The sequence below is a fragment of the Anser anser genome, assembly GCF_964211835.1.
Source record: "Anser anser genome assembly, chromosome: 6".
Taxonomy (NCBI): domain Eukaryota; kingdom Metazoa; phylum Chordata; class Aves; order Anseriformes; family Anatidae; genus Anser; species Anser anser.
This window is the reverse complement of record NC_139726.1, coordinates 26,283,643-26,296,835: the sequence shown is the minus strand read 5'-3', so window position 1 is coordinate 26,296,835 and position 13,193 is coordinate 26,283,643. Positions and strand designations below refer to the sequence as shown.

At 36.8% G+C, this 13,193-nt stretch overlaps 1 protein-coding gene across 14 annotated transcripts in view; it reads left to right on the top strand.

Annotated features, from left to right (window-relative positions):
* The window catches only part of RAPH1 (Ras association (RalGDS/AF-6) and pleckstrin homology domains 1), a gene marked incomplete at its 5' end in the record, with an annotated part of 344,080 nt that overhangs the window by 311,231 nt on the left and 19,656 nt on the right, over positions 1-13,193 (top strand). For all 14 annotated transcript variants that reach the window (XR_014586375.1, XR_014586376.1, XR_014586377.1 and 11 more), the window contains 4 exons: positions 7,044-7,121; positions 8,495-8,654; positions 11,118-11,239; positions 12,934-12,999. Coding sequence is in view for 5 of the 14 variants with exons in the window: in XM_083842783.1 (XP_083698909.1) it covers positions 7,044-7,121; positions 8,495-8,654; positions 11,118-11,239; positions 12,934-12,999 (426 nt within the window). The remainder of the gene's footprint in view (positions 1-7,043; positions 7,122-8,494; positions 8,655-11,117; positions 11,240-12,933; positions 13,000-13,193) is intronic.

The window sequence follows — 13,193 nt, the reverse complement described above, 5'->3', positions numbered from 1 at the left end:
ATGAAGTAACTTACTGGATATTGAAAATAAAGCAACATGTTAAAGCTTCATGCTTGTTTGGAGTTAAGCCATCAGATGAATACTGAAAACTAAGCTTTTTGATTTCATGTTTCTAATCTCTTATGGCTGTGAGATACAGAGCACATGCAAATAATTTTGAGAGAGTAGTCAGGGCTCAAATATATCTTAATTTAGGACATGCAAGTAGGAAATAGAAATGTGATGTGGAATTTCTAAGTTACCAGTTCTTTTATCATTCTGATGCATTTGAAGGTTAGACTACATCCAGGAAGCCAGATGGTGATTTAGTGATGTAATGCTTCAGCTATGAATGTCAGCATCTGGAGAAAACATAAGGTTTCACATTATGCCTTTATTTCACAAATATTTAGTACTTCATTCTTTTGCTGACCCAAAAGGCAAATACGCTTCTTACAAATGTTGGTTCCCCTGCTTTTTGTATATTTTGGTTACTACACAATGAAATCTCTCCAAACCTTAGAATAAATCAGCTGTGAAATTGGCTCAGTCTGATTCAGATGTGCTCATTCTTGAATGAACCATCTCTGTGACTGAAATCCTTTGTGGCATGTGTTTTTTTTGCCTTTTTCCTTCATCACTACTGGTTTTGTTGCATGTTGTTGGGGCAATTTATCAGGGAGACAGTAGAACATAGGTCCCTGTTGCAAAAGATTCTACTCTGCCATGCCTTGAAGCATGCCTTACGAAGTCTAGTTGGAGGCCAGTAACCAGTGGTGTACCCCAAGGGTCAGTAGCGGTCCAATACTGATGAACATCTCTGTTAGTGACATTGGTGGTGGGGTGGAGTGTACCATTGGCAAGTCTGCTGATGATGCAAAATTTGGAGATGGCAACAGGCTGGAGAAATAGGCTGACAGGGACCCTGTGTAATTCAGCAAGGGAAAGTGCAAAGTTCTGCACCTGGGGAGGAAGCAGCCCAGGCACATGTATGTGCTGGGGACTGCCCAGCTAGAAAATAGATCGGCAGTAAAGGACCTGGAGGTCCTGGTGGACGCAGTGTTGAACGTGAGCCAGCAATGTGCCCTTGCCACAAAGAAAGCTAACAGTATCCTGGGCTGCATTAGGAGTAGTGCCAGCAAGTCAAGGAAGGTGATTCTTCCCCCTTTAATCAGCACTGGTGAGGCCACATCTCGAGTATGGTGTCCATTTCGGGGTTCCCCAGTACATGAGAGTTATGGAGATACTGAATAGAGTCCAGCAGAAGACAACAAAGATGAAGTGACTGGAGCTCCTCTCCTATGAGGAAAAGCTGGGAGAGCTGGGACTAACTAGCTTAGAGAGGTGAAGGCTCAGGAGTGATCACAGCAACGTGTACAAATATTTGAAGGGAGTGTGCAAATAGGGAATTGAGCCAGGCTTTTTTCAGTGGTGCCCAGTGACAGGACAACGGTCAGAGGGCGCACACTGAAACACAGGAGCTTCTCTGAACATCAGGGAACACTTCTTTACTGGGAGGGTTACTGAGCACTGGAACAGGTTGCACATAGAAGTTGTAGCACCCCTCTCCTAGGAAATACTCAACAGCCATCTGGACATGGTCCTGGAGAACATGCTGTAGGTGACCCTGCTTGAGCAGCTAATTGGTCAAGGTGACCTCAACCATTCTGTGAGAATGGAAGAGCAGATTTCCCAGGGATAGGGACAGCCATGTTTTTTGACATGGGCAAAATTAACTGCTTCATGCCATATGATGTCCTGCTCAGTAATAAAAGCCGAGGGAAAAGGAGGAGGAAGAGGGAGGAGGATAACATTTTGAGTTGAGGTTTATCTTCACCATGCGTAATAGTTACTTGGGAAGCCCTGCTTTCCTGGAAATAGCTAAACATCTGCTCGTGGAGGGAAGTAATGAATAAACTCCTTACTTTGCTTTGCTTGCACCCAAAGTTTTTGCTTTTACTTATTAAACTCTTTATCACAGACCATGAGTTTTTATGCTTTTATCCTTCTCCATCCTACTTGGGGGAAGTGAGCAAGCACCTGTATGGGACTGACTTGCTTACCTGTGTTAACCCCCACAACACTTAAGTACTTGTTAATTTTGATCAAGCACAACAGAGGCTCTGGAGAGATTTGTAGATGCCATTCTTCACTGAAGTTCATGAACAACTGCCCTCTATGTCTTTGCTTTCCTTCTTTGCCTTAACAGTGCAGACAGGGGAGAGAGCCTTTCTGCAGGAGCTCTTGACAAGGGCCAGTGTGGCTCTGAGATACACTTAAAATGTGACTGCTGCTTTCCACTTTCCTGTCAGAAGCCATCTTCCCTCTTGGAGTTAGGCTTCTACTAGCAAAAGTGGTGCACCCAAATATGGGGGGGGGGGGGGAAACCAAGATGGCATTCGTGGGAGCTATTAGGTGAGATTAAGAAAACAGGGTTGGCTGCTTTTTGAATGATTGATGGATGCATGAGTAACCCTCCTCTGTTTTACTTCCTCTACATTTTCAATTAAAGTGAAAATTACAGCTTCCTGTTTGTGTCTCCTCGTTTGCTTTTACGTTGTATCATCATAATTTAAGCATTCTATGTGAAAACGTTGTCTCAGACAAACTCAAAAACCATACTACTGTTTCACATACGTTTCTGAATTTATTGATGTAATACGAGAAGTCAAGACTGCTGAAGGTACAGAAAATGCGATAATGAGTTGGGAAGGGAGAAGGGGGCATCAGGGCATAAGCCAACCTTAGAGAGTGTGGCCTTCTCACGGCAGAAGTAGATGCTGTACCCTTTCATGCTTAGTGAGCCTTAGAAGAGAGGAGTGTATTGTTTCCCTTCTTGCTTTCCTTGGGTATAGGTTGTTCCTGGTTATTTTGAGGTAGAAATGCAATAAAACAAGTGTTTGAGAATGGTCAAAAACTAATTCTGCTTCAGTTCATAAATGGACTGTGCAACTCTTGCTACACATTGTTTTACATGTCCTAATGAATTTGTCAGGAAATACAGAACTGCTGTTAATACTCATCTAGAGTGGAGGAAAAGAACACCATTCTGATTACTTATGCACTCATTCAGCGTTTCCCTTCCAGTGCTAATCCCATGTACACTTACTCTAGTATTTCTTTCGTAAAAAATGAAGAGAAAACTCTTCAGTAATTATCGGATTGGTACAGACACTGGATACCTGCTTTTAATCCTTCACAAATCACTGCTGCTCATGTGCATTTAATTATCTTCATTCAAAAAAGGCTTTATAGAAAATTTTCCAATAGTAGACAAAACACATTTTTGCTTGTGTGCGTCTTGTGTTCTCTGTGTCTTCCCCGTTAACTTAAATGGAATGTGGACTTTGCTGTTTACCTCTTGTAATTTACTTGCTGGCTTTCCTAAATACTATGAACTTCTTCAATGATATTTTTACATTTTTTTCTATTCTGCCTATGTTCTGCCTGGCAAGCAGAAGAAATCAGTTAATGACCCTTAAAGTGTGCAATGTAACAAAAAATAAAAAATAAAAATAAAAAATAAAAGTTGTTTGAGCAAGGTCAGCTCTGTCATAGCACATATGTTGCATATTTAACACTGAAGCACAACCAAAATGTCTTTAACTGCACATTTAACTGGGAACTGGGCAGAACGCTGATTATTATTATACTAAAGACATCTTAACTTTAGATTTTTGGGGTTATTCTTACCAATATCACACTACAGGGTAAAATTACTGGAAGTTGCGTTCTGGTATAAAAATTAAAAAAGGTGTAAGTTTTAAGACCATTGTGTTGCAGAGTTATGCTCTTAATTTTCATTCACAGTATGTTAGGATGAACAAGTTCTCGTGATAAGTGTGTTGCCAAGCATTATTTAAAACAGGTGCAGTGTTTTCCATAACTCAATGTAATCTCAGCCAGGTCAAAAGCCTATGAAGGCTCAAATGCTCAGAATGTAAGTATAACTGCACTCCCAAAGTTGTCCCTTTAAAGGAGGAATTTGTGTTGCAATTTTAGTGATGTGCACTGCTACTAAAAGAGAATATTCATTTCCCATCAGAGGTGGAGATAACGCTGTTTTGTGGGTTTACGACCTCTGTGTCTCCTTTATGCTTTTATATAGCACGCATGTGACTGTAAAGGCAGCCTTATCAAGGAGGAGGTTCTGCTGAAAAGCAGTCTTCCTGCTGTGCTAATTTTCAACCAGGTCACCTCCCTACCCAAGGTGTCTGTGTCTGATACAACTGAAAAGGAGTGCTGTGCAAGGGAGGCAGTTGTATCAGCCATAGCAGGGATTTACGCTGCTACATACCGCTTGTGAAACCATGACCTAGGTGGCAGTCCTGCCATTTATGTGCATGTTGATGACTGCTTGGCAACCTCACTCACATCGCCAGTACTAGAAGGATTTACTAGCGAAGCTTGGGGGTGGCTCTCTTGGGGGGGGGGGGGGGGGGATGTGGATGAGTGGTATTGCTTGGGCAGTTGCGAGAGGAATAGAATAAATCATTGTGAATATTGAAGAATTCAGTAGTTATTTGGTTATTTAAGTATCAAAATAGATATTTCTTCTTTCTGCTCCACTGAAAAAAAATATTTGTCACATCAGCAAACTGCAACAACAGCCTTAAAACTAATTATATACCAAAAAAACCAACACTTAAAATCCTTTACTACTCTGTGCTTTCAGAAATTCAAATTCTTGCTTCCTTTTCTTCTGTGTTTTCAGTAAGTAGATCAGACCTCTCGTATCTGGTTAAAAACAATTCTTATTTTTAGCACTGTAAATCCGGTTTTTGTTTAAATTTAAACTGACTTTGTTAAAATGTAATAATAGTATAAGAAATTCTGATACCTAGAACCACATTAAAGTTGAGTGGGAAGTGAAAGATGATTGATAAGTGGTAGAATAATAAATCTTTGCAATCTTTTTTGGTGTAAATTTTTTTTTAAATGTTTTAGGGAATGATAAAGGATTATGAACTTTGAGATAAACTAAGATATTTTAGTTGTGTTGGCACAAGCGTATGAGAGGTCCCCATCTGATTCCTGGTTGCTTGCTCTCTGTTGTTGCTGCATGTACCTGTGTGCTGTGGCTATAAAGTGCTCCTGCTGGGATTTGCTATAGATAGCTGCATTGCATGGGTGCACAGTGAAATGGGCTGGAAAATCGTGCTGCTGGACTTTAGTGAAGAGCAAAAACAAACGTGCTGTCAACCTTTGTACAGCAATAAAGGTTTATGGTCGAGTTAATGAGCAACTTTTTAAAACTGCAAACAAAGTTTCTCCAAATCTGTATTAAAATTTAAGAAGGCTTGTTGATTTCGTAATGCATGGGTTTGTAGTGTCACTGTTAGAAACTTGCAAGTATTTAAATCCTTGGGTTTTCTGGTACTGATTTTTTTCTGTGGATGAAAACAGTTAAAGAGGAAGAAAATTGTAGAATTCTGGGCATGTTTTATATTTAAATGATTGTAGGTATCATGGTGCTTTTTTCTTTTAGTTTTTAATAGAATGCTAATCTGATTTAACCTATCAAAGTTCTGTGACGCCATTTTTATGATGAATAAAAAATTTTAGTTTCCTAGACTAATAAAAAGAAAAGTGCTACTTGGTAATAGAATTCCTAGATAATGTTTCAAGCCAAAATTTTCTACATGTGCCAGTTTACTGTTTCTTTTTTTTTTGACAAGGGTTATATGTCTCCCAAGACAGCCTACTGTCTTGTCTAGCTGATATTCTTTATGTTTTTTCCCAGTGCATAGTATGGCCACAGGTGTGAGGGAGCAAAAGCTGTTAAGTAAGAATACAATAGGAAAAACCTTTAAGCAGTTGATGGGAATATTAGTAATTCACTGAGAAGTAAAAAGATTAAACTCTGCGGTTTTGAGGATAGCTGAATCTTGATATTTACAAGGAAAGCAATCATCTAAATGTAATAAAGAAACTACAAGTTACATTAATACAAGAAAGCAATGCAGAAAAAAATCTATATGGCGTGCTGTTCTTGAGATAGGTTGTACTACTTAAGAAAAATCTTAATTTTTCATTTATAAGAAGATTTAATAATTTGAAGCAGATTTTTTCCCTATTAATGTATTTATTTTATTTGTTTTTATTTGGAGGGGAGGGCAGGGGGGAGTAAATTATTATGGTGTTTTTAGATATTAGCCACAATGAAAATCCACATTTTAAGACTTTTGAAATCTGAAACCTGTATATGATCATATTGAAAAGAGTGGTTACTTGTTTAGCTGCTCATTTCAAGTCCATTTTGAATAGAAATGACAAAAATATCTAGAAATTAAAACCTGATAGTATTGATAATGTCACAATGGGCAGGTTTCTTTAGTACCAGCAGATAGAATAGATTTATGTCACATGGATTTTTAATGCATTTCTTCTGGTTGTAACAAAACTAGATTAATGACTTTAGAAGAGCACTGAAGAAAAGAATGCCTGTTTGCTTTACGTGTCTTAAAATACATCAAGTGAGGAGAAATACAGAGTTTAGTAAGGATAAAGGGAGTGTTCAGGCTACTTACATAATGCAAACTAAGTCTTCCAAATCAATGGACATAGTGTGAAATCCTGTTTAGAGGATTTGTTTCACATAGTTTCTTTATGCTGTTAAATAGCACACTGAGAAATATCAGAATGTAGTCTTATGCTGATCAACCATAAATCTGTTCAGTGCACTCAATTGTAAGCTCTTGTCAAATATGTCTTGTCCAAGAATATGACTTTAAATGCATATGTTAAAATTCTTGGTAATAATGTGCAAGGCTATTTACAATGTGAAAGAATAGAGATAAGCCAATTGTGTTTATAGAAATTATATACCTCCGGTGTGTTATTTTGGGGATAATGATAGTTGTATTTCTAAGAGTCAGACATATATAGTAACATTTCTTGTTTTGAAAATAATAGTCATTGTCACTAACAAGTAGTTATGGAATTATCAGTGGGTAAATTTGCATTTCAGTTCATGTTATAAAGTGTGATAGCCTCAAAATTATATCTTCTAAAACACGTATGAAGTTTGTATAACTGGAATTTGGTGTATCTTGTCCCCCCAGGAGGAACAGGCTGCTAAACTGAAAGCTGAGAAGATCAGAGTCGCGTTAGAGAAGATTAAAGAGGCACAAGTGAAAAAGGTAAATTATTTACACTTTTTTATGAGATCTTTCTTTTATATTTTGTTCACCTGGAAAAAGCAGGCAGAATTATTCTCATTTGTGTCTATTACACTTAAGAACCCCTAAATAAAATAGGAACATTGTAGTGTTCTGATCTGGAGTGATAATGTATTTGTCATCTAGACTCCATCCCAGACAGACCCAGAACACCTAACAAAAAAATCTTAGCATATGGAATGACGTTATGTTTTCCTTAAAGAATAGCTTATTTGACTGCTAGTGCACTGTTAAAAGACTGCCGACTTCCACCCAGAGCAGAAAAAGATCCAGCTTCCTGAGATTGTCTTTGTGTATTAAGCAGTCTCATCTTTAAAATTTGGGTCTGTTCTCTTTACATACCTGCTTCCCATTTTGCGTAGTAGGATTTTTTAGTGATAAACGGAATGCAGGTATTCCAGATTATGGACAGAAGTTACCAAATGGAGGAAGTCTAGTGATACTACCTGATGTATTATCAAAGAATATAAGGTGTTTCCTTGAGATTTAGCCTTCATATTTTAATTTAGAAGTTCTTCCATAACTATTGATGTCTTTTACGTTTAGTGTTTATAACAAAAGCTGAAAAACTGTCCTGGCTGGAAGAAAAGAATTAACAAACCAACCAGTGCATTACAGCCAGTATGCTTTAACTTTTCCAGCTGAGCAAGGTGTAAAAAGGAAGCAAACAGCATAATAATTGGCAAGAAGAATCTATTGTTTTCAGTTTTCTGATTAATTGAAAAAACAGCTGCATGTTTCATTCTGGGCAGCAACCTCTTTAAAGTGGCTATGAAAACCTACTATGTTTTAAAAGCAGATTTGCTCTACACTAGTGCTTCATACTCCCCAGGAAAGGAAGATTTAGTATATGTATAGTTTATATGATCAGCATTTTTAGAAAATATAGGGGAAGCAGGCAGAAATTTTGAGGTGCAAATCTGAAAAATTGTGATTCTTTGGAAGTTTGTGCAGAACTCTTGATCTGTGCTTGTGCTACCTACATCTATGAGAAAAATTGTCACATTAATCAGATCAGGGCACTTTGTCAGGAAGGAATTTTTTCCTCCTTAACACACAGCTAAAGTACATTGCTGTTATATTGGGAAAACCTTGATTTACACCCATATACTGAAGGAAAATGGTATTTTGCTAAGTTTACTTGAGAAAAGTATCTAATCATCATGTATGTTTTTTTACATTTGAGGGATAATTTTGATTGATCTTAATATTTTACGTTATTTAACAAAATTTTAGAAAAAGAAACTAGATCTTAAAAAGTAGGTTTTTATTTTAAATGAAGGAAATATGGGAAGTTAATCATCTTCTTGTTGTCCTAATTTTCTGCTTAATAGTTGGTGATCAGAGTCCACATGTCTGATGACAGCTCAAAAACAATGATGGTGGATGAGAGGCAGACAGTGCGACAAGTATTAGACAATCTGATGGACAAATCTCATTGTGGTTACAGTTTAGACTGGTCATTGGTGGAAACCATCTCTGAACTGCAAATGGGTAAGTAATCATTATAAATCTATAATTCTTATCTTTTGACAAAAAAGACTATTACTGGGTGACAAGGTATCCTCTTCTACTTTTCATATGAAGAATACTGTATTAGTGGGCTCAAAACATAAAAGTTTGAATAAAATAACTCTTAAAATTGTCCTGTATTGAAAACGGAAATAATATGCACAAATTCTGTGAAATCCCAAATCACATGTATTTTTAAAAAAGACAATCCAAAACGCAGACTGTTTGCCTCATACGCTTTATGCAGGAGCTTAAAAAACAGATGAAAAATGAGTAAAGCAAAGCTCTTACCTTATGTACTATTTTATATTGTATTGGGTTATTTTGCAACCAGTTCATCTTTCCAAACATTCATTTATGGAAATACGTATGTAGGAGGAAGGAACACCTTTTTTATGATGTTTTCCCTTAGCTAGGCATAGAAGACCTATCTACCTTCACATTGTGTTTGTCATGTTATCTTTGTTAGTTGATTGTTCATTGCTTGCACAGTGCAGTGAAATGCAGTGAAAGTGTTAAGCTAACAAACTGTGAAGAAAGACGTGTGGTCTGTAGCATTCCTGTTCGTCTTTGCTTTTTATGTGGTCTGCTTCAAATGTGTGCGATTAACTAATTTTTGAGGAGTCTGTTTTAGATACATGCACATGAAGTACAAGGCCACTATGTAATGGTTTAACCAGTAGCTTTGTATGCGCTTTGCCCAAGAACTTAGTGATATTTACTTTCATTTCACAAATGTAGAAACGGATACAGAATGAAATGCTTTTCCCAGTTGTACTCTGCAGGTTTTTAACAAAAATGACTCTGGAAGGTTTCTTTTGGTTTGTACAAAGATTGTTTTCATTTTTATTGTTAGAGCAGAATAGGTATATGAAATAACCAAGAGCTATAATTTTTTAATTCTATGTATTAAGTTCAATAATGGGAACACTGCATTATTTTCTGTTTTGCGAAGTAGGCGTACATACATAGTTGGTGAATATTTTGTTTCGTGTTTGAGTTCAGTTATTGTTAATAGCAACTGATATGTTTGGAAAGCTATCCAGTTTCCCTAATTAGGCTGTGGTGAGATTTAAGCTTGTGTATCACAGCCTTCAAGATCTTTCTGTTCTGTTCTTCTGTTAGGTAACGTTTTTTTACATTCTTGGAAGACAGCATTGCTGTGTTGCTGATAGAGCTTGGTGTTGAGTTTGTAATTCGAAAGCACCTTAGAAAGATGTCACTGAGACCTCAGTAATGTCCTGTGTTATGCCTATGTCACCTTAAACCTTCATTCATTCCCTACAGATGACATTCTATTGCTTTCACCCTGTTTAGTATTCTTAATTACTAAGGATGTTGAGGTGCCACCTGTCATCTCAGTCTTTCTTAGTGATAGATCCTAGGTCTGAATGTGATCAGTGACATATGCCTTCTGTAAAAATGTGGTGTAATTGATTTTGGGGTTGAGAAACATATTCTGCTTTCACATGCTAATGAAAGGTCAAGCAAGTCCCCAAGGATTCTGAAAGAACTAATTTGCTTAAGTGCCACTGTATGGCCTATATGAAGACGGAACAAAATGCAGAAAGAAAGATTCTGCTTGAGTGTCTTTTAAAGGAGGAGAAAGTTGGTCCAGTGGTTTCTCAAAGATATATTATTCGTTATTTATTTTAGAATAAGGATTTTAAGATATTTCTTGGCCATTTCAGTAAATTTTTATTTTTTTTCTTCCTCTCTTCCTTTTTGCCTATATTCCTTATCTTGTACTGGTGATGACCATTTCAACAGAGTCACAGCTCAGTGTTCTCGGAAGCCACTGATCATTTATCTACCCAGACAGATTAGTTGTAAGAAATACTGTGTCAGTTTTCAGAATTCCTGTACCATACCCACACTAACTATGGGTATTCTGCATTTCAGAAACATTTCATTTTCTCTCTGATCATTGTCTATTACTTTTTTGGTTACTTTATGAGAGTGAGATAGTGACTAGGTATATAGAATGAAATCTTGTGCTGAAAAAGCCACCTCATAAATTCCTTCAGGGGCTCTGTGGACCAGACTACATATAAATGTGATAGCTTTTTTATTTTTACTCATAACATTTCAAATATTGTTATTTGAGTCCATTGTGCTCAAGTAGGATGGTAAGCATTGTGACATAGCAAAAAATGTGTTGTTAAGGCTTAATATACAGACCATAAGCCGCCTGAGGAGAGGGAAGTGAGAGTACTGAGTGTGTGTATGTGTAAATTTAAGCCAGGCATTTCTGAAAATTGACTAAGCTCTTTTAGTTTCTTACTGTGTTTTAAACTTTTTCCCCATTTTGCTAGACCTTGAACTGTATTTTCTTTCTATACTTCTTTCTATATTCTTTCTTGTGTCCAAAATGCAACTACAGAGTAGCTTCTTTTGCAAAATGTAACAGACTAAAATGTATTTGCTCTTTTGTTATTGCTGCAGAAAGGATCTTTGAAGATCATGAAAATTTAGTTGAAAATCTTCTGAACTGGACAAGAGACAGTCAAAACAAACTAATGTTTGTGGAACGTATAGAGAAATACGCACTTTTCAAGAATCCCCAGGTAATCCCGAGGCTCGTGGTGAATGTATGCGTTTACGCACGCATGCATGCCTGATTTCAGTTTCTTACTACTTTTTGTAGCATTAATTTCAATACTTTTAGTTTGATATTTTTATGTGTATAAAAACGCTATGCAACTTTACATCTCAGTGCCATGTACATTCATGTTGTGATTGGTACAAAATCAGGTCCCTAACAGAAAAACATGAGCTGAAGCAGTCTGTTTTCTAATGTGTTTGTGGGTAATTTTAATGGAGATAAAGGCAGGCAGTTTTATGGTATTTGCACCAATACTCCATGCTCTGCACATATGTAAATATGTGATAATACAAAGGTGTTGACAGATACTGCTCAGAATAATGCCTCTCCTCTGTGCATTGTTATTTTGTTGGCAAGAAGGTGAACAGAGAATCAGAGAGGATAGCCACTCCACGGTTGAATGACAAGAGAAGAGAACATGCCCTTTATCCTGCTCCCTGGTTAGGAAACCTAAGGGTCCTCTTTTTTTCTTGCGCACTGATTGTCAACGGGTGGTAATGGAGATTTCCAGATGACAGCTACAGATTTGATATCCAGTAGCAGTTCAGTACCATAAGGGGGTGGAGGAAAGTGTTAAAGGGAACAGAAAAGCAGAAGGTGACTCTTTGAAGATTTGGAATTGAAAAGAACTGCATATAATATCACTTGCTCTCTTGTAAGTCTTAGCTAAAATATTGTCTTTTGGTGTCATGGATTATGTTTATATCAGTATGACATATATGTGGTAATTTCTTGGATCTGAACTTCCTATTTATCTAGCAAGCTAAATGTCTGTTTTGCATGGCCATCCTTTCAGACTGTGTACTTCTGAGCAAAAATTGAAAACCAAGTCTTTTTCAAGTGGTTTGTGAGAAAGCTGAAAAACTGCAAAAAAAAAAATTCTTTTTAAAAACACATAGTTGATAAATGGTTACTGTTAATACATATGGTAGGTACTGTCTATAAGAATAAGGTACCAGCACAAAACCAATATTTTAATGTATGCATTTATCCTCCATTTAAAGTCTTGATCTAGCTAAACTTCATGAATACTGTTTTTAGCTCTCCAGTAAGAGCTAGAGGCTAGGAAGAGGAAGACTTTCACAGTCCCAGTCCTTTCCAAGCTGAAAAAGAGTTCAAGGAATGTTACTAAATAAGATATAGTACCCATGCATAATTAGGTTGTTTTTAAGAAGACAAGGAGTATTTAGTAATTCTTCATGAAAAATATTCAGAGAACTGTAAGCATAACATGGAAAGAAGTATGTTTCTTCTGTGTGTGCTTCTGTCAACACATAAATAAAAGCAGGATGTAACAAGTTTTAAAATACCTGTTTATTATTTTTTGTGAGGTTTTCAAGTTCCCAGTATTTTTATTTCTGGATACATTGTACCAGTCAGCTGTTAATTGTGTAGAAAGCAAGGATAATGTTGTTATGAGGCTGTTAGGCCAGGAGTAGAGACTGATTCATACTACTGGAAAAGGTGGTAGTAATTAACATCCATGTAATATTTAGCAGTCTGACAGTCTCAATTGGACTATAAAGTTTTGTTTAAATAACATAATGTTCTTAGATAACAGCTGTTTCTTCTTACTGCTGCAGAAAGGGACATGAGAAATATTATTTGGTTACATTTCATGATGCCTATAGAAATACTGAGTTTTTCTTGTTACAGAACTATCTTCTGGGGAAAAAAGAAACCTCTGAGATGGCAGACAGAAATAAAGAGGTGCTGCTAGAGGTAAGAATTCCAAAATAAAAAGGACGTAATAGTCATACCAGTGTTTGAAGTTAAACTCTAAAAGGTTGTGGTTATTGAAATACATGAACGGAGCTGAATGTAGTTCTGGGGAAATGGAATGGAATGTGTTGCATTCGAGATAAATGGCTAATCTAATGTTACCGTTTCATATAAAATCGGTTAATAAAAATGTG